The sequence below is a fragment of the Gossypium hirsutum genome, chromosome D05 (assembly GCF_007990345.1).
Source record: "Gossypium hirsutum isolate 1008001.06 chromosome D05, Gossypium_hirsutum_v2.1, whole genome shotgun sequence".
Taxonomy (NCBI): domain Eukaryota; kingdom Viridiplantae; phylum Streptophyta; class Magnoliopsida; order Malvales; family Malvaceae; genus Gossypium; species Gossypium hirsutum.
The window spans coordinates 6423958-6449770 of NC_053441.1; the positions used below are offsets into that span (position 1 = coordinate 6423958).

General features: G+C 34.3%; 2 protein-coding genes across 11 annotated transcripts; both read left to right on the forward strand.

Annotated features, from left to right (window-relative positions):
• The first annotated feature begins 1065 nt into the window (after nt 1-1065).
• On the forward strand, nt 1066-13716 carry LOC121217643 (gamma-tubulin complex component 6). Of its 9 annotated transcripts, XM_041093384.1 has the most exons (16): nt 1208-1343; nt 2390-2511; nt 2613-3332; nt 3653-3859; nt 3957-4268; nt 5102-5229; nt 6722-7873; nt 8386-8527; nt 8653-8812; nt 8977-9140; nt 9563-9648; nt 10466-10565; nt 11204-11265; nt 11878-11943; nt 12183-12342; nt 13137-13716. In XM_041093384.1, exons 2-16 carry the CDS (start codon nt 2470-2472, stop codon nt 13305-13307), a joined length of 3672 nt encoding a protein of 1223 aa, XP_040949318.1. In that variant the 5' UTR covers nt 1208-1343; nt 2390-2469; the 3' UTR covers nt 13308-13716. The 9 variants fall into 9 exon arrangements, 7 of the variants coding, with proteins under 7 accessions (XP_040949316.1, XP_040949317.1, XP_040949319.1 ...); XM_041093382.1 differs by lacking the exon at nt 2390-2511 and having other exon boundaries at nt 1066-1343; XR_005913788.1 differs by lacking the exons at nt 2390-2511; nt 13137-13716 and having other exon boundaries at nt 1066-1343; nt 11654-11943; nt 12183-12263.
• Nucleotides 13717-17018: 3302 nt separating this feature from the next.
• Nucleotides 17019-25564, forward strand: LOC107944539 (abscisic-aldehyde oxidase). Of its 2 annotated transcripts, none has more exons than XM_016878359.2 (10): nt 17019-17300; nt 18137-19837; nt 20531-20784; nt 20954-21160; nt 21592-21810; nt 22258-23223; nt 23429-23524; nt 23657-23755; nt 24230-24419; nt 24967-25564. In XM_016878359.2, the coding sequence occupies exons 1-10, from the start codon at nt 17132-17134 to the stop codon at nt 25209-25211; spliced, it is 4146 nt and encodes a 1381-aa protein (XP_016733848.2). In that variant the 5' UTR covers nt 17019-17131; the 3' UTR covers nt 25212-25564. The 2 variants fall into 2 exon arrangements, with proteins under 2 accessions (XP_016733848.2, XP_040949315.1); XM_041093381.1 differs by lacking the exon at nt 17019-17300 and adding an exon at nt 17308-17332.
• Nucleotides 25565-25813: the final 249 nt, after the last annotated feature.

The following is a 25813-nucleotide window of genomic DNA, read 5'->3' on the forward strand; positions in this document are numbered from 1 at the left end:
AATTCAATCTCTATTTTGGTTTCAGAACATTGCAAAGCATTTTAACAGTTAATAAAAAGCTCATGTAATTTTATTTGAAATTCAGGAGGATTATGAGTATTTTTGGAATTAGTTTATAAAGTATCTATCTATTATATACTTATTGGATAGCAATTTTTTTACTAACATTACTTAAAACCCAAAGTGTAAAATGAAAAGTATATACTTGTAATTTTTTTTAAGTGTTTAACTATTTTTAATTAAAAATTAAAAATACTCATATTTGTTAACCAGCCATGTTTTATTTTATTTTAAAAAAAAGGGCTAAGCCTCAAAACATAAAAACCTTGAGAAAAACAAATTCTGCCCTTAATCATCAATAACTTCTTACCTTTAGATTGCTTTTAATATATTTTTAATCATCAATAACTTCTTATTTTTATATTGCTTTTGATTAATATATTTTTAAAAAAAATTCGCAGGTGTGCGGATTCTAATTATTATAAATTTTAAAATGTTTTCTACATCAACTTAACTTTTAAAATTTTATTGATACATTATTAATGAAATTTTCAAATTTTATAAATAGAGTCGGGCGACGATAAGTGTCCTATAAATGTAGTACAATATATTTAAAAAATAAATATATAAATAAATTGGGACACATGACAATTTTTTAACCTTATTTGTAGAATTAAAAGAATACAACGTCGGTGAACCAAATACTAAACATTTATTTTTACTTTTTAAAAAAAATTAATTTATGTAAAATTTGAGATTTTTTATGAATTAAAATTTCAATATAAACTTTAAAAGAAATCACATATATGACGGGCCTAAATGCAAATTGGAGTGGACAAATGGGCTCTCGTTTTAGACCCAAATCAAAACGATAAAAGCCCTAAATATTAGGCTTAGTTTTTCAGCCCAGGCCGAGTAACAGGGAATTTGTAGTTTTCATGCAAAGCGTATATATTACGTGGCTTCCATTTATTGGTTGAACCTGGAAAAGCAGCAACTACGGCGCCGTATTTCCTAAATTTCGGGCATTTTGCCTTCAGAAATATATATCCCGCGACCTGGACTGCAAAGTAAATTCAGTCTTCAAAAAAAAAAAAAAAAGGGAAAGTAGAGGGAATTGGCCTTTGGGGGAGTAGCTCTAACTCAGTGAGTCAGTGCTCAATAGATGATTTAGAAATTGAACAATGGCGGTGGAGACGAATTTCGCATCGTTGTTTGAGAAGCTGAAAGTGGAAGATCCATGGCTCCCTCCTCGAACCTGGGAATCCATTCCTTCTCAAAGCGGCCCCCTTCCTCCTCTTCCAGACTCTCAACCTCCCATTTCCTCCTCTTCATCAGTCTCCGTAAGTATTATCATCTCTGTCTCTCGGTCGATCGATAATTTTTATGTACCAATTTTAAGATGTACTTTTGATTGTATATTTCAACAACCTACGAACTACGACATTGCCTGGGTAAGCTCTGATGTTTGGTTTTTATTCTAGAATTCTTTTAGTTTTAGTGAAATTTAGTTTTTAAATTCTGCTTCTTTTTTAAAATAATTAAATTAAACGTGTTTGTTAACTGATCTGATGGTGTTATTAAGAAATTAAAAATTTAAATATTAGTATCATTTAAAATTTGCATGAATTTTGTTTTAAATGAAGAAAATGTTTGACTGCATTCCCATTTTTAATTGTTATAATATAGTTTTAATTTTTACTCACTATCAGGAAGCAAAAAAAACTACTGGCTAAAGGCCAGTAGTAAAAAGAATGACCAACTGCTTCTTTGTTTTGGATTAAGATTATACTTTACTGATCTCTTTTATGATTTGAGTAAGCGGCTGCTTGGAAGCTGGATCTCTAATTAAGCATCCTGCATCAAATTGCTTTGGTGAAGTAATTATTTGTGTGAGATATAGAGAAATAAGAAAATAGAAATTTAACTGAATTGAACTCTGTTGCAACTTGAGGTTATTGCAACTTGAGGTTATCTATGAAGCGGACACTTCTAGCAAGGGAGTGTCCAAGAGTTAGACACCGCAGACTACACGCTGGGCATGTGAGTTCATGTCAAAAAATAAAAATAAAAAAAATTTCCTGACACAGTCAAAACATAGTCAAGACACAACTTAGCATGTTTGAGCACAGCTGGACACACCATGACGGTTTTCCCCCCCTAAATATGAAATGTTCTAATGTATTTTTAAAGGTTCATGTTTCTAAAATCAATAGCAAATTTTTAAAATTGAAAAGCTATTTGCATGTTAATATTTATTTGAGAAGTATCGTTTTTACATTTTATTGTATGCTATCATATAAAATGTCTTAATTTTTTAAAATTTATTATGTCGCATGCCGATGTCATGCAGTACCTGTATTTACATGTCAATGTACATGCTTCCTAGGTGGTTATGAATTGTGTGAAGCTATGATTTTTTATCAGCAAATTCAAGTTTTAGAAGGTCCATTTTGAGTAACCTGAAGAATGTGTACTCTTTGGGACTATAACGACATATGCTGGTTTGTGGTAATTCTACTTAAAAATATGATCAAACCATAAACATTATTTTTAAGCTGCAGTCATCTATTTTATTTCTTTATAACAATCGAGATGACATTGTCATACAGGAGGCAACTTTGGTGAGGTTGGCACTAAATGCACTGCAAGGCGTAGAATCATCTCTTTGTAGCATAGAAAAACTTTCTGCTGCCTTTTTTTCTGATCCTGCGGATAGGACTTTCCATCAAACTCCTAGTCTTTGGTACCGGTCTTCCAGCACTCATGCTTTGGGGAAGATTCTCAAATCAATAGGCCGTTCAGGTTTCCTAGTTTTCCTTCTCCATAAGTTTGTAGAATATTTTACAAATTTGAATCCCAATGGAAATTCATTTTCACTACGGAAGGGCTGGGAAAATTCTCAAGCAGCAGACAATCAAAATCATGGTGGCCACAGAGTGAAAGACGAAGAGGGCCCTAAATATAGCCTTGTTAATCAAGCATTCTCTGTAGCTGTAGGAAAGGTTTTGGAAGGGTACATTTGTGCGTTGGACACATTATATGCATCAGTAAATGTAAGGCGTTCAAAGAGTACTGAAGTCTCTACAGGTGTATCTTCAGGCTGTCTCACAAGTGTGGTTTACTCTGGAATTACGCTATTGGAGGTATACCTGCACACAAAGGATTTGAGGACCCAGATTGAAGCTCTTGGGAATATATGCAATCTGTATGATTTAGCTCTTTGCTTCTTGGAATCTTCTTTTGAAGAACTAAGTTATAAGGCAACCACGGGATTTCATAAATTCTTCAGGGGAGGTGACCTGCTTAGTTACTTGTATACACAAGTAAAGGTTAGTTTAATTGATTGTTGTATTGTTGATATCTTTACTTAAATTTTCATTTCAGTCAATTTAACTCTCTAGTCTTTATGTTGGCCAAGCTTCATATTACCGTTGGATGCAGTGGAAATTTTCAGCTATAACCTCTAGAGTCATTATATATGGTGCTTGATTGATTGAACAACCGGGTGTTAGAAGTTCTTCTTTGCTTCAACTTATTTCCCCTAAAAGATAGGAAGTTTATTAAGAACCAAACATCCTATTGCTGAGAAATGTTTTTTAACCCCTATGGTTTTGCTAGTTAACATTCTTTTAGCCATTTCTTCTTGTAGGTTGCGGACCCTGCTCACCATGCTTTACTCAAGTTTCTTTTTCTTCGGTCATGTGAACCTTATTGTGAGTTTATAAGGTCCTGGATTTTTAAAGCTGAGATTAATGATCCTTATAAGGAGTTTGTTGTAGAGTACATGGATACGTTACAACATCGTTCTGCTGGTAAAGATGGAATCCCTATTGACTTTCCGGTTGCAAATATTACGGTAAATAAATTTTGAGTGGTTTAATTATGTTTAAATATTTCACTTTTTTTAGTTCTCTTTCAATTGTGATCCTCTTAAAAGTGACAATTTCTATCAGGAGCGGGATGGAGTTGTTGTTCCATGTTTCCTGAAGGATCTTTTGACTCCACTTGTTAGGGCTGGTCAGCAGCTTCAAGTTCTAATGAAATTGCTTGAATTGCGTAAACATGTTGATACTGGAGACCATACTTATTCTGATTTTCTTCCCTGCTGGAGTGGTTTTGCTGGCAGTAATCCGTTTTATGCTTCTTCAATCACTTTTGGCAAAGAAAATATAGAAGCATTGGTTCTCATGCGTAATAGTTACTATGAGAGGATGGAGGAGAAACTTGAAAATTTACTGACAGGGTTGGAATTCAATTGTCAACAGGTATCACAATTTTTCTTGTAGATATGTTGCCTTCTTATCGTGTGCTATGTAAAGGATGATATGAAAAATCTGCAACTATTACTTGGTTTCAATTAGTGTGCTCTTGTGTTTCTCTGTTGGTTTTACCATGGTTCATCCACTTTTATTTCCAGTTGTAACCGTCTATACTACCTTGCTGGCTGTCTGGGCCTTCGTGTATCATGTGAAATACTGAAATCTGATTAATTACCTGTTGTATCACTAAATACCAGCAGACATACTATCTTGATAATTCATATTTCAGGTTGACTTAATCAATATGTTATCCCAACTAGAAATAAACAAATAGTAATTTGTACTGTGCTTTCTCATTTAGCAACTTCTTAGGCTGTAATCACATGCACCAATTATTACTTAGGACATGGTTCTATGTTCAGCACAATACATCACTAATCTATTTATTTGAAACAAATTAGTCTTTTTGCCATTGTTCCTTGCAAACTTTTTTTCTTTTTTACTCCTGTTAGATGCTTTGTATGCTAAGAACTTAAAACGATTCTGCTTATTCAGCATAGAGATTCCCAAGTTTTATTTTGTTCTTCCGGCCCCCATTCTGGACCTAGGAGTCTGTAAACTATTTCTAGAATTGGTAGATTATGATAGGGTAAACAATGTACATAATCATTTATACCTAGGATTTTTTTTCTTTTTTCCTGTACCTGCCTTTACACTCAATGGTATGCCCAAGTTGTGACATGTTGGAGGTTTCATTCACTGACCATGGGCAATTGTTATGCATCTTAATGCTGTTTTACCCAGCTCTGTGCCTTACCCAAATATTCACTGTCTTCCAGGTAATTTCGCATAGGGCTGAACCTCATTTATTTGGTACTAGTGGAGACACTCCAAATATTGCAGCTTCACTCACAGTGGACGACAAATTGGTTATTAATTCAACAATGAAACGAAGTTTCTCTAATGTGTAATCTTTCTCTCGCTGCCTCTCTCTGTGCATGTGTAAAATTGTCCTTTTAATTTTTTTTTACTTTAATTTGGTTCTGATATCTGGGTTAAATAATTGAAGGAACTCTCTTCCAATGAAACTCTTTCCTAAAGACTTGATAAGACCAATGATGCAAGAAAGCATGTAGGCAAAGGGTTCAATAACTCCTATATAATTTATTATTTAGGTGGAAAACTTTTTCTTATTCTAAAGGATTGATTAGGTGAGAGAGCATAAAATTAATTTCAATTTGCCAAAAAAAAAATGGATTGAAAAGGTTTGATCTTTATGATGATTGAGTGGCTCAAGTTCAAAGGTTTCCTCTCTTGATTTTCAGGAATTGAGTGTTTGGAACCTACTATTTCTGGCGAGTTTGGGCTATAAGGTCTGAAAACAATAAGAAATGTTAGGGCCCAAAAAATGGCTTAATGGTATAGCTATGACCGTAAGTTGGAAAACTTGGTTTGGAAGTTTTATTGTCCTGGTATTATGGGTATTGCAAAAGCTGTACGTATTGTGTACTTGATTTTAGGTCAAAGTTTGCAACTGGCTTGTTTGTATGTTCTTAAGGGAAAAAATTTAGGACCAGTTGCAGGTTTCAAGTGCATTTGAAAGCATTTGGAAGAAATGATTAAAGACCTTGGTTCTACCTAGGGCCTAGAGATGCTTCTCCTCGGTGCAAACTCAAAAGAGCACCACTAGAACTAGAAAACTTTCAATAGTCTCTTTCTATGAAAAAATTGACGTCCAATTAGGGAAACTGCCTAAGTTTGTTTCAAGCATCTCCAAGTTGAAAACATAGGCCCAATAACATGAAGCCGGTGTAAGACTCAATGTCAAATACGACAGCCTAATAATGCCTATCTTGCAGCCAAAAAATATTCTAAAAGTGGCTATAACTCCTAAAAGTCCAGGAGCACCTGAATTAAATAACATTTTCGATTGGAAACAAATGAAGGAAAAAATAATAATTTTCTGCACCTAATAAAGTATGTAAACAACTTTCTATGGGAGCAACATTTCTGTTAGTCCATGATAATTCCTCACTTTTGATCCTTATTTTTGTTCGTAATTTAAGTGAACTTGTTGAATATCCAACCTCAAACTAATTGGTAATAGATGAAGGGGATCCACTTTTAATATAAGACCATGATAAACCAGTACTTAATAAGATGTCAGTCAGCACCACTTAATATTCCCCTCCCATGTAGCTCACAGGATCTTGTTACAACATACAACTATTTAATGACTATGCAAGCAAGCTATATATGATTTGAATAGTCTCAGAGAAGTATGCAATATATTCAGATATGTTAAGATTAGGGGAGAGTGAGGTTAACTCCAGGCATTGTTCACTATGATTGTTATATACCCTCTTACATGCCTTGCCTCCGAATCTTTTCTCATTATCAACATTTGACTTGCATATTCTTTTGTTGTTTGATTGATACCTGATTTCTTTGAATTTCAGGTCGCTTGACAATAATGATTTTGATGACTCTAGTACAAAAGATGGATCCTCTCATGAAGCTGACATCTTTGAACCATTTGAGTCTTCATCTATGAGTAGTTTTGAAGAGCATACTGAGTCTGAGCAGTTGATTGAACACTCTAATAATTTAGTTTGGCCTAAACAAAATTATTTCTCTGCCCTAAGCTTTTCTGTTAGTACCCCATTTGGAAACTCATTGCAGCTAGCTTTGCAGAATGGCAAGTCTGACCGTATGGAAAGCAGTTTGCAAGCTGGAACTGGTGGGCATGGCAATTTTATAGGTTGTGAACCTAATGGGATATATGATCACTTATCTCCGCACCTCAAGTCAAACTGGTTGTGTGCAGAGGTTGAATCTGCAAATATTCTAACTTCCAAAGGTTGGCCAGTTAACAGTGCAAGGAATAATGCCTTCTGTATTGATGGCGATGACAGAGATGATAAAAGATCACATCTATGTGATTCTGACATAAAGACGAGAAAATGTAACACGCAATTCTTTGATAAATTTGTGCAACATTTTAATGAATCAATTGCTATCAACAATATTTCAGCAGTGGACACCTCAAATGAGGGTCAACATGAAAAGGACTCTACTTCAGGGTTATTCCAATTGCGACAGTTCAAGCTTACTTGCAATGGTAGCCTTCTGAGCAAAAATCCAATGTTGACAAACAAGAGTTTTTTCCGTATGATGAGCAAACCTGGTGATGCAAGCCAGATAGACTACCAGCAAACTTTACCTTATTTTGATTTTTCTTCAGTTGATGACCCTTGTATGGTTTATGTCAAAAGGCTATCATCTGGGATTACACATGAATTTCTTGAGAATACCAGTTCTGTGACAAATGGTAGGGGTAATCAGGATGACAAACAAGGCTATGGAGATGTTCTCTTGGTTGACAATTCAAAAAGTTCTTATGCTGTTCCACCTTTGGAGTTAAGGAATCAAACCCAGGATGTCATTTCAACAACTGTTTCTGGCAGCAGTTGTTGGGAGAGTTTGCTTGGTAGTTTTAGCACCCCTAATAGCAGTGGGACTATAGATATGAAGCTGAATACATCTTCCACGTTTGAGATACCCCTTGACTTCGTAATTGACAAATGCCTACTGCAGGAAATCTTGCTTCAGTATCCTTACTCATGTCCTACTAGATGGGGAGGAAAGATAACCATATTGTCCAATTATTCATTCTTTATGTTGGTTTATTAGTGTTTGGTATCAGGCCCAAACCTTAATTTCATTTATATAGAATGATTTGTTTGCTGCATTTACGATTTTCTTTGCTATTGGATTTGAGATGATTATGGGTTTTCTTGCTGTGATATGTGCTAGCATAAGTTGGCTGTCTGTTTAATATCCAAAGAACAGACAGATTGGTGATACACTTTAGTGGTTGTTGCAAATATATGCAATTTAAGATTTTGGGTATATGCATTTATCATGGAAAAAAAAGCCTTTCTTCCTTCTCCAACCCTCCTCTTCCACCCAACCAATAAAAGGAAAAATAAATAATCAAGCTTTACTTTGTGTCAAAGCCCTATATTTAGCTGCCAAGTTTAGATCATTCTAATTATCCTATTCATATTTCTATCTGTTCAAAAGGTTTATGTCGGACTGTGCTTTTTCTTAATTATTTAAGATATAACTATGTCAGCAAATTAACCATCAAGATACTTGAAGAAGGTTTTGATTTGCAAGAACACTTGTTAGCGCTGCGGCGATATCATTTTATGGAACTGGCAGACTGGGCAGATTTGTTCATCATGTCCCTTTCGCATCATGTATGACTGTCTGTCTAATAAGTCACTTAATGCTTTATTGTTTAAATATTGTGTGCTTTTTCAGCAAGGAAAAAAAATGAATATTTATTACTTACAATCATTTCCTTTTTACATGGAATGAACAGAAATGGTGTGTTACAGAGGTGGACCGGAGACTCTCTGAAATTCAAGGACTTCTTGAGTTGTCCGTGCAGAGGTCATCTTGTGAAAGAGACCCTCATAAAGATCGGTTATTTATTTATGCAAAAGGGCATGGGTTGTTGCCTCTTTCAACTTCTACAATTGGTACAATTATCATTAATTCATTATTCCAATTTAACCTCCTATTTCTCAAACATATACATGCTCAGATCCTATTTCTTTCCTCTGCTCCCATTTCAACCTCCGTGTTAGAGGAATCCATTCGGTTTATTTATCATCTTAAAAGTTTATGGCTGTTAACATGGCAGGTGTTCATTCCTTCGACTTTTTAGGTCTGGGCTATCGAGTGGATTGGCCTATCAGCATTATTTTGACTCCTGGTGCATTGAAAATATATGCTGATATATTCAACTTTCTGATACAACTGAAGCTTGCTGTTTTTTCACTGACTGATGTATGGTGCTCATTAAAGGTGCAAGAGACTTGAATTACAGAGATAACAGCCGTTTACACTTGCATAAGCATGCATGGCCACAATTTCTTCACCATTGAAAGTCAAACCAAGCGGGTGCATAATTTTTAAGTTTTCTTCATTCTTCATGGGTTAAATATGTATATTGCTAATTGTTAGTTCCCTGCTAAAACTTCTCTTGATTCAAGTGTTGGTAAATTACCCAATGTTCATCTATCTGCATATAGTTCAATCAAAATTATGGTATACTCAATATTTTCTCATCTAATCCACACTGTTCTCAGAACATTGTATTTGCTTTCACAATCTTTGTGTTGTACTTTCTAAGAATTAGCATTTGCAACATGAAATACTTGGATTTTGGCACTCATGGAAATTTCAAATGAATTCACCTCTTGATAATATTTAAATATTCGTTACAGGATGTAGTGCACTTGATCTGTCAAAAACACCATCCTACACTACATGAACGTGAAGTGGGCCATTTTAACAAGTTAATGAAGTTGAGGTATGGTTAATACTTTTGCAATTTATGAAATAATAATTATCATTATCAACTCGAAGCGAGAAAAACACTAAACACTTCACACTTATGGCCTGTCTTCTTGTGCAATTGTTTGGAGCACCATTCGATGCAAATTTTGGAACATTGCTGGTTTGGAAGTTTACAAATATGTAAAGCATCCTAGAGTTCTGAGTTTCAAAGATTTCATTTGGTGTTAACAGTTATTTGCCTAATTTTAGAAGCAATTAGCATCTTTCGCTCAGAATTTAGCATTCACCGACTGTGCAGCTACTATTTTATTCCATCTTCCAACCTTGACTACAGAAGCACAAGTGGGTGGGGAGGATTGTCTGGTAGCTTTTATTTAAGAAAATGTGAATTTCTAAATGGTAATCCGATCTTCAGATACTTGTTAAAAAGAAATATGTGAAGGTTCTTTAGGTGCAAATGACCTTTTCGTTATTCCCTTTTTTCCTTAAAATTTTGGTGCTAAAGTCAAAATCTACATTCTAGTATTTTAAGGAATTCAGACCCTTTCTTCATGTGTAGATTACCAGGATGGACGGTAAGATATCTAATGATTCTGTAGGAAATAGAGAATTTGCTAAAAGAGGGAGAATGAATTAAAATTTCTGTTTTTTGATGGTTATATCTGATAATGTACTTTGTGGTATCTTACTGTCAAACTCGTCATGTGTGACATTGGGGCAAAAAATCCTAATGTAATAAAGGTATCTAGCTTTGATGTTTCCTTTTTTAGATAGTTTTAGCATTTAGGTTCACTAAGAAGTAACTTTTTTTTCTTTTCTTTCTATGCCAGGCATCAGGTTAATCATTTTGTATCTACACTACAGCAATATGTACAGTCACAACTATCACATGTATCATGGTGCAAGTTTCTTCACTCATTTAAGCACAAGGTTTTTAGAAAATTCTTACACATCGTGTGTTTATCTCTTATGCCGATTGTGGTTCAGTTTACCTGAACTGGTTTTTGTGCATTTCCCATCTGAAGCCAAGTCATTTTCTTCTTTTTTTGAGTTGCAATTTTTTCAAGGACCTATTCTTTTCTGATTTTGCTGAGATTATGGTTTTAAATACAGCATAGAAAAAAAAATGCAATCATTATAGCTGTCCCCTTGCAATGGGAAAAAGCATGGGTTGTTTTTATTGTTTGGTAAGCAACTAATTTTATTCCAACCCTGTGGAAGAATAAATGTTTGCGCTAACGGTTTAACATCTTTCTCAATTGAAGAAATATTTAGTGAAAGGAGAAACAGAACACCATGCTAAATTGATGTGTATCCATGTACCAAAAAAGCTATGTTTTGATTTCCTAACATTTGCCTTATCATCTAAAGCTTATTATTTTGTTTTAAAATATCATAATAATTACAATATTTGAATCTATTATACGGCATGTATTTATGCTCTTTATTTGGTTTTACTTTTTATGCCTCTTATTAGTCTATTTTCAAATTGGCTTCTACTTATTCAATTGCAAAGGGAGAAATTCTCTAGGTTGTTATGTTATTGACGGTGGTTCATGGTTCTACAGGTCAAAGATATGATGGATCTTGAGTCGGTGCATATGTCATATCTAACTGATTCACTACATATGTAAGTCCTGCTTCGCTCCCGTTTAAAGTTTGAGTTAGCCAACTTTTTTTCCTTTCTGTTTTTTTTTTTTTTGGGGGGGGGGGGCTGGAGAGAGGGGAGAGACTTGTTATAGTAATAATTGGGTTCTTACTGCCTTAATTCCCTTTGGACCAAGTTTTAACCTTGCGACATATATGGAACTTGGAACATATCTATTGTGGCTACTCCAGCTACCTGCCCCTCAACATCCTTGATATGCTTGTTTCTATATTGATAATGCATTTGATTAAGCATCCGATCTAAAATCAATTGGTAATAGGTAGAAGGGTTCAACTTGAATATAAGGATAACCCCGCTTAACTCCGCCTTACATGTAACTTGACAAGGGCATACCTATGGACAATCTCAGATCCGGTGGGCAACCAACCTCACATGGGGTGCAACAGAAAAAAACTTTGGCTCTAATACCATATCAAGCTTCCAATCTAAAAGCAATTGAGAATAAGTGGAAGGGCCCAATTTGAATATAAGACCACAAGAAAGACTTAATAGATATGAGATACCACCACTTTAACGCTCTCAAATGTGGATACGTTTTCCTCATATTGCTCCAACTCTTCACTTTTCTTGAAGTATCAAGGTCCAGCACGTCCGAGCATTGGTACGGGGATATGACCTTCTAAGAACCCTTCAGAAAACGTGAGAAAATTGAACATGCTTGTTTCACACATATCTGTATTTGACACTCACACTAACACCAAGTCCAAGTAACATGGCCTTTTCCTTTATGATCAATGCCAAAGCCAAAGAAATCTTTTACTTGCATTGACTCCGATATTCAAACTGCATCTGTTTTGTTGCCACAGAATAATTCTTTTAGCATGTTCAGTTTCACACTAATGATGATTCTTCATTAACAATACATGTATACTTTTCAGATGTTTTCTATCTGATGAAACAAAACCTATAGCCAGTACCATAGAGAATATTTTGCAGTGTGCCCTAGACTTCCGGTCTTGTCTTACTGGTGATATATGGAATGTGGGACTTGCTGAAGGTGATTTACAGGATAAACTTTCTAAGATCAACATATCTCAGGTAACCATCAAATTATGATCCATACTGCCTGCTGCAATACATTTGCATGATGTTTAAGTAAGCTTCAAAATCCTGATTTTTAGTTTCTTATTGCAAGCAAGTATTGCACTATGGTGGAATTCAGTATTCTGGCGATGAACTCCATCAGGCATAAATGCATACCTGTTTTCTATAAGAAGTAGTTATTTAATCTTTCTTTGTTTCTGAACTTTTAATTGTAGCAACTGTATTTTGAGGAAGATAGAGACATTTTAAATTTCAAACAGATGTTACATAACTGAATTCATCATGCATCTTTATTCCGTTTAGTTGTGCTCAGTGATGGTTAATATTAATCGTTTTGCATTATATGGAATTTACTGCCATTTCTGTGCTTGAAATAGGTTGATACATTTTCCGTCTCTAGCTTGTTTGCAATGCATTGGTAACTAGGAGCTGAACACAAAACAAAGTCTTTCTTGTTTTAAAATGTTAGAGCAGACACATGTGACTAGATTTTTTTAGAAAATATGTCAGTGCTCAAGTCGAGATGGATGAAGTCAAACTTAACCTGTAATAGTAATGGTGATTCCAAGGAGATAGAAAGACTGATAAATGCTATAGAGATTATTATCATCGGAAGGTATTACAAGCCAAAAAGATCCAACTAGAACAAATAGCAATCCATTGAACAATTAGAGAAGTCTTTGCAGCAAGTAGAATTATTTCAATTTCTTAGACTTTTAAGTTAACATTTTAGATGAGAGACAGAGAGAACACCTAATTAATAAACTAATTATATATATTTCCCGCAGGTTCTTTTCATAAAAGAAAAGTTCGACAAAAATCTTAAAGAACTGCATCTACTCTACCTCAAATCACCTAAACATGGAGAATCTGGGCTTTCGTGTTTCTGGGGATATCTCAACTATAATGACTATTACTTTAATGAAAATGAAATGAGCTATTATGCTTTCTCAGTCTGAAGTCCTTTCCATGAAGATCGAAAGTAGGTAGCGATATGCATTCTTCTGTGTCGCTAAGTTCATCGAAACAAGCTCAAAGTAGAAGTCCTAAACTGCATCGTGGTTTGGACTCAATACTCTTAGCAGCAGCCAACCTGCACCATATCATCTTTGCACTGCTGCAGTCGATTTTCATGCAAGGTAAGGCATCAATCCTTTATTTAGCTGGATTTGTTGTGTTTGTTGTCCCTTAATTTAGGGTAAATTCTTAACATTTTTCCCCCTTAGCCTGATCCCTGAGTGCTAAGTTAATGAATTTTGTTTCCAAAGGTTAAAGTTTGAATGTGCTTTTGAGTTCCACTATTTTTCAAACAACGGCCTGTAAATGTTTAATATTGCAAAAGTTCTTATTTATTTCTATTTCTTACTATTTCATTGGAGTAAAAAGTAGGCAATGGTAAATGGCACGTTACGTTGGGTTTGGTTTTGAAAAAAGAAAATGTTGTTGTTGTGCAATATTTGTCTTCTGAAAAGTTGATTTTTTTTATATAATGCTTAGAATTACTTATAATCCCCTTTAATCTTAAATAGAAAGATGAATGTATTTCAGAATGTTCAAACTTATATCCTCCTACACTAGTAATCATGCCGATGCTATTCAAACTAAAACTCAATTGGATCATAACTAAAATTCCATCAGTTTGGCTAATTGTTTTTTTCTTAATTAAAAAGATTGTGCACTTGAAGCCATTTAATCTAAATTACTCTACCAATTCTTACCCTAAAAAATTATTATAACAACGAGAATGTCAACTAAACTAGTAGGGGTGATTTGTCAACTAAATTAGTAGAGGTGAGTTTAGTTTAATTTGATTGGATTTTTTCAGATTTTTTTCATAATTTGGTTAGATCTATGGTTTTTTTTTCATTTAATTTTGAGTTTTAGATGTATAGATTTTATTTTGGTAAAATAAGATTTGTTTTATAATTTTTGAATATTATTTGATAAATTCATATATAAAAAATAATTAATAATTCTTATGTAATACTTTTAAAAATAAACTACGTAGTATCTTAATGTTATTTTTATCATTTTAAATAAAAATATCTTTTTACATCTTGAAATAAATTTAATTATAAATTGGCTTGGATAATTGCGAACTCCTAAACAAAACTGTACTTACAAACTTAAAGGTATACTTGCACCTTTTTTTAAACGTACACGTACATCCTTGATTACATGGTAAAAAGCAAAATAGAAAACGCATTTACTACTGACTACTGAGATATGCATATGCTGCATGTCTATGAAAATGACAGCTGAACTCAACAGTAGTAACTAAGATAACAATAATTAATAAACCAAAGATAGTAAAGGAATGAAATCATACCTTTTTTATATAGAAAATTAAATAGATACGTTAATCATGTTGAACAGATTACCCACGCTAATCAATAATTGTAAATCGGAAAATATATTTAACTCGTTTTTCTAATGGTCAATTAAATTATAATTTAACTGTTAAATATTATAATTTTATTCTATACCCATTTCTTATTCTTTAAAAGATAAATATTTTATGGATGAACAATTTGGGTCCTCATACATTTTAATTATTTATAAAAACAATTTTCAAAATCCTAAAACGTCTTGAAATTATTAATTGTTTTTATAATAAATTCCCACGGATAATTGTTAGTGTAAAAGAAATTATGAAAATGAGAGGTTAAGAATAGTAGTTGTCTTCTAACAAATTGAGCAAAGATCCAAACGGTTGAAAATTCATGTACACTTTGACTTTTAGTATCTGATCTGTTGCTTATGTTTTATTTTATTTTGACCTGTTAGTTAACAGTTAGTAAAAGATTTAAGTAAAGCCTTTAAATTATATAATTCTTTTTAAATTAAATATGATTGAATTAGATATCTAAATTATAAATTCATAATTATTATGAATTCAATTATTAGAAAAATATGTAAATATATCGAATTAAGAATATTAAATATACATTAATTATTTATTATATTACGAAGTTGTTAGTAGAGGTGATCATGAGTTGGGCTACTTGGCCCAGCCCGATAGCCTGCCTGAAAAACGGGAGAGTTTGGGTAAAAATATAGGCTCGAAATATGAGTTTGGGAAAAAAATGAGGCCTGTTTAGAAAACGAACCGAGCCTTAGGTAAAACTTTTTTGGCCTGGGCCTGGGCCCGGCCCGTCTCGAATTATATATTAAATATATATTTTTTATTTTTAATCAAATATATATTTTATATATATTAAATATATATTTAATATGAGTCGGGCCGGGCCGGGCCAAACTCGGGCTTAACAATTTTCTTTCGGGTTGGGCTTGGACAAATTTTTAGACTCATATCTCGGGTCATGCTGGGCCCGAACTTAGAAAATGGACCTAAAATTTTATTTGGGCTTGGCCGAACCCGGCTCGACCCATGATCACCTCTTTAGCCAAGTGTAGATATAAAATTTTGAGTATTATCAATTCATTATCAATAAATGATTCTGCGATATATTTTGCATGTACAATTGAACAATTAGAACTCAACACTTAATTATTGTTGAAGCATCCTAAAAAATAAATATCATAAATAAATTTAGATTTATATGGACAAAATATTACAAAATATAATATTAGAGTTAAAAAAAAAAAAGCTTACTTCAATATATCACAAAATATTATAGAATATAATACACCCGATTCTCTCTATAATAATTTTATATCTAAGATTTTGCGTTTACAAAAAAGTAATATACCTATAACATCATGTTATAAACATATAATTGTAGTAAACTTATAATATAATTTTGAATTTTCACTAAACGAAGAAAGTGCAAATCAAACCAATAAAATTAAAAAAAATGCATAATAGATGCATGCATTATTGTTTATGCATATTTTATTTTATATGATTTCATATGGTTAATTATAAATTTTATAAATCTAATAAGTTTAATTAATCAGTATGAGTTACTAGATTAAATTAATTAATGAATAATATTTTAATTAAGATCATTTTATTTAATCAACTATAATCAATCAGTTTGCTTATATGAAATAATTATATCTTTAATTAAAATTTTAGACAATATGTTATTATGGAAATATAATTTAACAAAGAAAGTACTTGACAAACTGTTGTTATTATAAGTAAAAAACTGTTATAAATAATTAAAATAAAACCTAAAAATTTGACAATTATTTTAAAATGTTATTATAATAGGTGGTTCTTATAAAGAAGACAAATTATCTTATAAGTCAAAAAAGAGCCTAGTAAATTTAAGCATATTACAAAATATAAATTACAAATGATAAAAGGTGTTTGAGTCCTATGCATGGCTTTTAATTTAATTAGTTAGTTCGTAGTTAGATTGTTCTAATTCGTAATTTTTAAGACAATAGTTTGATTCTTATTATAATTTTTAATCTATTTGTATTGTGATAATTTAAATTTTCATTAAGTAATTATTTAGACATGTATTTGTAATTTAAATTTGGTTATACTATGAATTAAATAATAATTTGTTAATGCTTTATTTTTCATAAATAAATAAAATAATTCTTTTTTGAGCGATGGCTTCTAACTCTAACACGAAGAAACGACAAATTCCAACATTTCACGATAAAGTGACAACGACTACCAACGAAAATGACCGCCCCCGACTTTACCTTTTAAAGGAGTGGATATATATTCAGTTGATTTTGATTATGACATCATTTTTTCTTGGCCAAGTTTTATTTATTTGACTTTTTTAAAAAAAGGAAATCTGGGCAATCCCACCGCTGGTTCTCAGTCAGTAGTAGTTTCAGCAGTGGCTCTCAGAAAATGGGTCAGCAAACCCAAACTACACCCACAAAAAAACCACACCAAACGTTAGTTTTTGCTGTTAATGGAGAGCGATTTGAGCTCTCTGGACTTGACCCTTCCACTACTTTGCTTGAGTTCTTGCGTTCTCAGACTTCTTTCAAGAGTGTCAAGCTTGGTTGTGGTGAAGGTCTCTCTTTCTCCTTTGATTCCTTTATGGAAGTAATCTTTTTTCCTATCCTTTTTTGTGGAATGTTTATAGATTCTGGAATGTAGGACTGATTTTGATTAATTCTCTCAAGTGGGTTAAGTGAATTTACTTTATTATGGATGGATCTGAAGTTCTCAAACATGTTATTGCCTATAGACTCGTGTGTGTTTCAGTATGATAGTTGTACTTTGGTGACTTTTTCTTTGATGGGTACTAGGATTTTCTTCTTTCGAATGTAAAAGTTTGTTTCTTTTGCAGGTATTCGGATTCTATGCATAAATTGTGTATGTGAAGTTTGATTTTTTTTTTTTTTTTTTTTTTGCATTCAGTATATGTTGTTAGACAGTTCTATTAAATTCTAAAGATCTGCCGAACAGTAGTTCCTATGTAAATTCAATAATTATTGTAAGTACTAAATTTTCTGCTTCATCAAACAAAGCCTATTGTCAACAGCAGCAAGTCTATTGTCTGTTCATTTAGTCTAATCATATGTGTTTGTATTTGAACCACACACGATAGCTTATTAGAAAAATCTTAAAAGTATTTCAGATAATTAAACTTTTTAATAGGTGGCATAATGTATTTCACTTGTCAATGTATAGATTGTACACCAAAAGTGAATCAAATATGAATCCATGTTTTTATTAATTAATTTATTTCTATTTTACAAGGCAGAGGAACTACAAGTAATTGCTGTTTTGAATCATACATTGCTGTTTTAATTAATTAATTAATTTTTGTGTGTGTGTGGGAATTGAATTTGCTTATGAATCAAAATAGTATGGTTTATTTATTTTAAAGTTTTGGTATGACAGGAGGCTGTGGCGCCTGTCTTGTCCTTCTCTCCAAGTATGACCCTGTGCAGGACAAGGTTGATGATTTTACTGTGAGTTCATGCCTTACACTACTTTGCAGTGTAAATGGGTGTTCGATTACAACAGCAGAGGGAGTTGGAAATAGCAAGGATGGGTTCCACCCTATTCAGGAAAGGTTTTCTGGTTTCCATGCTTCTCAATGTGGTTATTGTACTCCTGGAATGTGTGTTTCTCTATATTCAGCACTCATTAATGCTGATAAAACCGATAGAACAGGATTACGTCCTGGATTCTCCAAGCTAACAGTTTCGGAAGCAGAAAAGTCTATTGCAGGAAATCTTTGTCGCTGTACTGGCTACCGACCCCTTGTAGATGCCTGTAAAAGTTTTGCTGCTGATGTTGATATGGAGGATTTGGGATTTAACTCCTTTTGGAAAAAAGGAGAAAGTGAAAACATAAAGCTGAGTAGATTACCTCCATACAATTGTAACAACGCAATTCGTGTGTTTCCGGAGTTTCTGAAAACGGTGATTAAGGCAGGTTTCAATCTGGAATCTGAAGGGTGTCGTTGGTATAGTCCTGGAAGTCTTGAGCAGCTCCAAAGCTTGTTGCAAACTGATGAGGTGAATGATGGAACCTCAATGAAGATTGTTGTTGGTAACACAGGAATGGGTTATTATAAGGAACTAGGACATCATAACAAGTACATTGATTTGAGATATATTCCGGAGCTTTCAATCATTAGTAAAGACCAGACAGGAATTAAAATTGGAGCATCTGTGACAATTTCCAAAGCTATTGAAGCTTTGAAGGATGAAAATGAAGGTGGAATTAATCAAGAAGGTAAGCTGGTTTTTGAAAAGCTTGCTGACCATATGGAACGAGTTGCAACAGGGTTCGTAAGGAATTCAGCTAGTATAGGAGGAAACCTGATAATGGCTCAGAGGAAACATTTTCCATCAGATATTTCTACAATACTGCTTTCTGTGGATACAATGGTTGATATATTGACTGGTCACAGACATGAAACTATAACACTGGAGGAGTTCCTTGGGAGGCCTCCATTAGTTTCCAACAGTGTTCTTTTAGGCATTAAAATTCCATGCTGGAAGTCGAGGAGGGATATTTCTTCTAAAACATACACCAAGTTGCTATATGAGACATATCGAGCTGCACCACGCCCTATTGGAAATGCACTTCCCTATTTAAATGCTGCTTTCTTGGCTGAGGTTTCTCTTTGTAAAAAGTCTGCTGGGGTTGTGCTAAATAACTGCCAGTTGGCTTTTGGTGCTTATGGAACAAAACATTCAATTAGAGCAAGGAATGTTGAGGAATTTCTATCTGCTAAGTTGCTAAATTTTGGCGTTATATACGAGGCTATTAAACTACTTGAAAGTACCATAATACCTGAAGAAGGCACCAGCAGTCCAGCTTATAGGACCAGCTTGGCTGTTGGCTTTCTCTTTGAGTTCCTAAGCCCCTTAATGAACAGCTACACAGATATTTCTAAATTGTGGTTTGATGGATATAAAAGTGATTTGCTGTCCAATGGTTCCAAAATAAAACAGAACTGTGACCAGTTCAATCAAATAAAATCCCCAACTTTGTTATCATCTGCAAAGCAGGTGATTCAGTTAAATGAAGATTATCATCCGGTTGGAGAGCCACTTACAAAAGTTGGAGCTATCATCCAAGCTTCTGGTTTGTCATTACTCATTTCTTATTGTTTGATCTAGCTGCCATAAGTTCAATATTACCTACATTTTAGGCTCCCTTTGTTTTTTTTTCCTTTTACTTGCTCCATTGCTTTATTGTTATTCAACATGGTTATAAAACAAAACAAAATAGCCAAAAATATATATATGATAAAAACTGGTTAAAAAAATTGCTCAAATAGCTAATTCTGCATGGAAGCAAAATCATGCATTTTACAGCCACTGAAGTTAAATTTTTACTTTTTAATTCTTGAAAGATATTTTCACTTTGCTTCCAAAAGTAAGAATCAAGTTACAAAAATGATAACCAGCCTCTACTAATATGATTGATGCTTTCCTGCTATTCCCTAGTAGCTTGACTCCTGGAGGTAATTAATTAGTTGGAACATTCTACTGCTAGTGCGTATACGCTTTTGCTTCTACTATTGCCAGCTGAAACTTCAAATTTGTAAAGCTTAATTGTGGTAATGCCTTATAAATTAAAAATGTTAAACATAAATGCTTATTTGGATAAAGTTGACTTCTCATTTTCTTGAATCAAAAGTACTGTTGGTTAGATGTCTTCAAGGTTTTCCCTGTGAAAGGCACTAATGTATTAGCTTTCATATACAAAGTTTCATTTACCTGCTGAATGCATTTTGCAACTTTTCTATGTTGCTTTATCTACTGTATTTTGTAGGTGAGGCTGTTTATGTGGATGACATTCCATCTCCGAGAAACTGCCTCCATGGAGCATTTATTTATAGCACAGAGCCTTTGGCACGGGTGCAGGGCATAAAATTTAAGCCTGGATCATCACCCCATGGAGTCTCCACGGTTATATCCTTCAAAGATATTCCTGGGGAGAATATAGGGGCTCAGACCATATTTGGTTCTGAATCTTTATATGCAGATGAGCTTACTCAATGTGCTGGTCAGCGCATTGCATTGGTGGTAATTCCATGGTTTCCTTTTTGTTGGTTGGCCACTTATGGCCTCTGTTTTTGTTTTTTGTCTAATATTCACTAATATCGAGCAACATTCCCTTCAAGGCTTTTTGTGTCTAATATCATAAACAAAATGACATTCTTAAAATTGAACATATACATGACTACTATTTCAGGTTGCAGATACACAGAAAAATGCAGACATGGCAGCCAACCTTGCAGTGGTTGATTATGACAAGAAGAATTTAGAACCAATATTATCTGTAGAAGAGGCTTTTGAGAAATGTAGCTTTTTCGAGGTCCCTCATTTTCTTAACCCCGAACCAGTTGGTGCTTTTTCAAAAGGAATGGCCGAATCTGACCATCAAATTCTATCTGCTGAGGTGATTATCATACTTCACTGTTGCTTATCTCTTATGTTAACCGCATTCAGGTGTGAGTTTCAGATATGGGTATGTGTCTGATACGGGTATTGTTAGATTTTTCCAAGTTTTTCTATATATTTGAAGGATCTTTGGAGGTCATATTCCCATATCCATGTGTCGGACACTCATACTTCAATAAAAATAAAGGGTCAGTGTAACATAGCTTCTTTCTGTCTCTCTTTCTCTCCAATTCATTCTTCAGTTCCCCTCCCTCCCTGTTCTTTCTCTGTGTCTGAATATTTTACTGTATGACCCATTTTTCACTTTTTTCCCCTTTGAAACATAACCATGACAATTCGTTTAGGGTCATTTCTTTTAGTCCCTGTTGTTAACTTGGATCAAGAGAAGTTGCCGAACTACTTATTTTATTTTATTTATTTTTTGTCTAGCTCAAACTTGGGTCACAATACTATTTCTATATGGAGACGCAAACCGCTCTTGCTGTGCCAGATGAGGACAACTGCATTGTAGTATACAGTTCTTGTCAATGCCCTGAGTTTGCGCATGATACGATAGCTAAATGCCTGGGTGTACCTAGTCACAATGTTCGTGTGATTACAAGAAGAGTTGGAGGAGGATTTGGTGGAAAGGCTATAAAAGCAATCCCTGTGAGTTTCGTTCTTCCTCAAAATGATTATTTTAAAAATGTGGACAAGAATAACAGTCTCAAATGAATATTACTATTTACTAATATCATATTATTTTTGGCCTAGAGATTTGTTTAGTATAATCAAATGATTATAATCCATGTGGTTGATTTTGCTTCCATCTGTATCTTTTACTTGTTTAGTGTAGTAGTACAAAATTATATAAATTGAAGGAAACAACATTGCGTAGGATGTGAAAGGTAGAATAAGCATATAGTTGAGGTTTATCAACTTTGTAGACTATCTTTGCGATGCATATTGAAGTGATTCTTGATCCTCTCCCATGCCTAATGTTCCTCTTAGTCAAAAACTTAAAAAGTAATCTGCTCTTGCTTGTGCTTTTTTATTGCTTAAATTAATTATAGACCTTTTACATTGCTACCGACTGCTTACAATGTGATGTTATAGGTTGCTACAGCATGTGCACTTGCTGCTTACAAACTACACCATCCAGTCAGGATGTATGTAAACCGCAAGACTGATATGATAATGGCAGGAGGAAGGCATCCAATGAAAATAACTTACAGTGTAGGATTCAAATCTAATGGGAAGATTACGGCCCTAAAACTCGATATATTAGTTGATGCAGGGATGTCAGCCGACATAAGTCCAGTTATGCCGCATAACATAATTGGTTCACTTAAAAAATACGACTGGGGTGCCTTAGCTTTTGATATAAAGGTATGCAAAACAAACCTTCCAAGTAGATCAGCAATGAGGGCCCCTGGGGAGGTACAAGCATCATTTATTGCTGAAGCTATAGTAGAACATGTGGCATCCTCCCTTGCCCTGGAAGTTGATTCTGTCCGAAGCATTAATCTCCACAAGTTTGAAACGCTTAAATTATTTTTCAAGACCTGTGCTGGTGAACCGTTGGAATATACTTTACCTTCTATATGGGATAAGTTAGCCGTTTCTTCAAACTTTTACCGTAGGACTGAAATGTTAAAAGAGTTTAATAGGTGTAATAAATGGCAGAAAAGGGGAATTTCTCGAATACCTATTGTGCATCCAGTAATGTTAAGAGCAACCCCAGGGAAAGTAAGCATTCTACGTGATGGATCTATTGTTGTTGAAGTTGGAGGAATTGAGCTCGGTCAGGGTCTCTGGACAAAGGTAAAACAGATGACTGCATATGCTCTCAGTTTGATCCAAAGTGCTGGAACCGAAGAACTTTTAGAGAAGGTGAGGGTCATACAAGCTGATACCTTGAGTTTAATTCAAGGCGGTTTTACTGCTGGCAGCACGACATCTGAATCAAGCTGTGAAGCTGTTAGACTTTGCTGCAATATCTTGGTTGAGAGACTTACTGCTCTAAAGGAGAGATTGGAGGAGCAAATGGGACCTGTAAAATGGGAGACACTGATTCTTCAGGTAGCGATCTTCTTTTGCGTGTACTAGCTCACCTCATAATAATGGGATTGACATTTATATGGCCCATCTTTTTTGTTCTACCTTTTAAGTTCCTGATCTTACATAATTATCTGTTTATGACAGTAGATTGCTCAATATAAAATTATATTCTTGATGAGATATAGATGATCATTGCGGTTTCACACTTTTAATCTACCACATGCAGGCATATATGATTTCCGTGAACTTGTCTGCAAATTCATTATATGTACCGGACTTTTCTTCCATGCAATACCTAAACTATGGTGCTGCAGTGAGTGAGGCAAGTAAATCAGTGGGCTCTATTCAGCTCAGCTGTCTTGCTCTGTGGTCTTTGTTGAAGTGAACCTTCCATTAAATACAATAGCTGTTCTCGAAAACTAACATTATAGTTGCTAATACTGTGGCATTGCAGGTGGAGATAAACCTTTTAACTGGTCAAACCACAATATTGCAGACAGATATCATATATGATTGTGGCCAAAGCTTAAACCCTGCCGTGGATTTAGGACAGGTTGGCCCAAATCTAATCCTTTTTCATTACTTAAATTTAAAATATTTGTTCTTTAACCTTTACTAATTTGCAATGTTTTCTAAACTGGATCAGTGGTCGAACAGGCCATCAGTTGACTGGTCTGACTGGTCCAATTTAAAAATTTTAAAAATTTAAAAACCCAGTTTGACCGCTGATTCAACTAGTTTTTAGCTAGTTCTACCAGTTCCGAGTCTAACTGGTTCAAAAGCACCTGCCGGACCGGTACTCCGGCCAGTTCCCAGTCCAACCGGTCCAATTGGCCGGTCCGGTTCAAATAACATTGCTAATTTGTCCTCATTTTTTAAGTTTTTACATTTTTAGCATTGTTAAATTCATTGCTCTACAGTAGTCATTGGTTATCTAAGTATTTTCTGTCTTGGTATGCAGCAGTTGAGACAGTGAATGGGATCTAAGATGATACTAAATTCAAGTTAACGATTTTCTCTTATTCAGATTGAAGGGGCTTTTGTTCAAGGAATAGGGTTCTTTATGCTTGAAGAATACCCCACAAACTCGAAAGGATTAGTGGTTGCAGAAGGCACTTGGTCATATAAGATACCTACTGTGGATACTGTACCTAAAAAGTTTAATGTTGAAATCCTGAACAGTGGACATCATAAAGACCGTGTACTTTCATCAAAAGGCAAGTTCAGATTCTTATTGAACCTAGTTTTTTTGTTTCTGCATGAATGCTAATCTCATCATCATTCAATTTTTGTGCACTCACACATTCGTTGATTAGGGCATTTCTCCTTATTTCATACAAATTTGAATCAAAAACTATTAACAGAGTTGAGAAGCTAAACCATTGCAGTCTAAGCATAGACACTCGACTTTTAGTACGAGGAACATTGGTCTGAAATTTGAATTCCTAGAACTCCTTATATTCGATTATGGAAGAAATACATACCTTGAAGAAACCGCTTCGTAGTCAGCAAATACTAGTTGAAAGTGCAAGCCATTGACAAAAAGGCTAACATAGGGTGGTTGTTGTTACGGACTAGATAATTCTCCGCTTTGTCGTTCTCCATCTATATTCTGTAGTAGGTAGTACCGTAGTCGGTACTTGAAGTGATCAAGCTACTGCTTTTTAGTGTTTTAGTTCATGCACTGGACACGGGATAAGATCACGAAGTTATGTGACTGGTAAACGTGAATACTTATCATTGACTTCTACCATGCCTTTGCAGCTTCTGGAGAGCCGCCATTAAAACTAGCGGCTTCCGTTCACTGTGCGATAAGAGCAGCCATAAAAGAAGCCAGGCAACAACTTCATTCATGGGGTGGCCTGGATGAGTCTTATTCGACATTTCAATTGCAGGTACCTGCCACCATGCCAGTGGTGAAGGAGCTCTGCGGGCATGAAAATGTCCAGAGGTTCTTACAGTGGACAATAGGCAGCAAGCAACTGGATTCCGCAGGTGGGACGGTTTAAGTTCTACTTCAGTTTCTTCACACGAAACTACACCAAGTAAGTTAAGACATAAACTTCCATTTCTTGAAGGCATTTCATCCGTATTAGGAAACATGTAATCGCTGTTAATTAAAAGATCTAGATGTAATTCAAAATAAAATCATAGTTTCACATGTACAGTAGCATTAAACTGAAGTTCGCCTATTACATTGTAATTTGATGATGCCTGCAAAAGCGTTGTCTAAGATAATGACATGAACGGTTTAATTCTTTGGGGGGAAAGAAGAAAGGGATGAAGTAAAGCTGAGTAGAAAGTGAGTCACGAGTTTAACTATTTTTGGTTTATGCAACTCTCGTAAAGTTTTGGATTCGAATTTTAGCTTTAGCATTTATATTTCTTTTTCAAGTTCAATATATATAGAGAAAAAAACGAAGTGTTTGGTTCAGACGGAGATGCCACGGGACAACCAAATCTCAGTAGTTTAACTTTGGTAATGGTCCAGAGGAAACATCATACTACCTTATCTATCATTGTGGACATAACTACTAGATTATCGCTTATTCGGAGCAGGTAAATAAATTTTAATTTTAATATTATAAAACAATGAAATTACAGTTTTTTT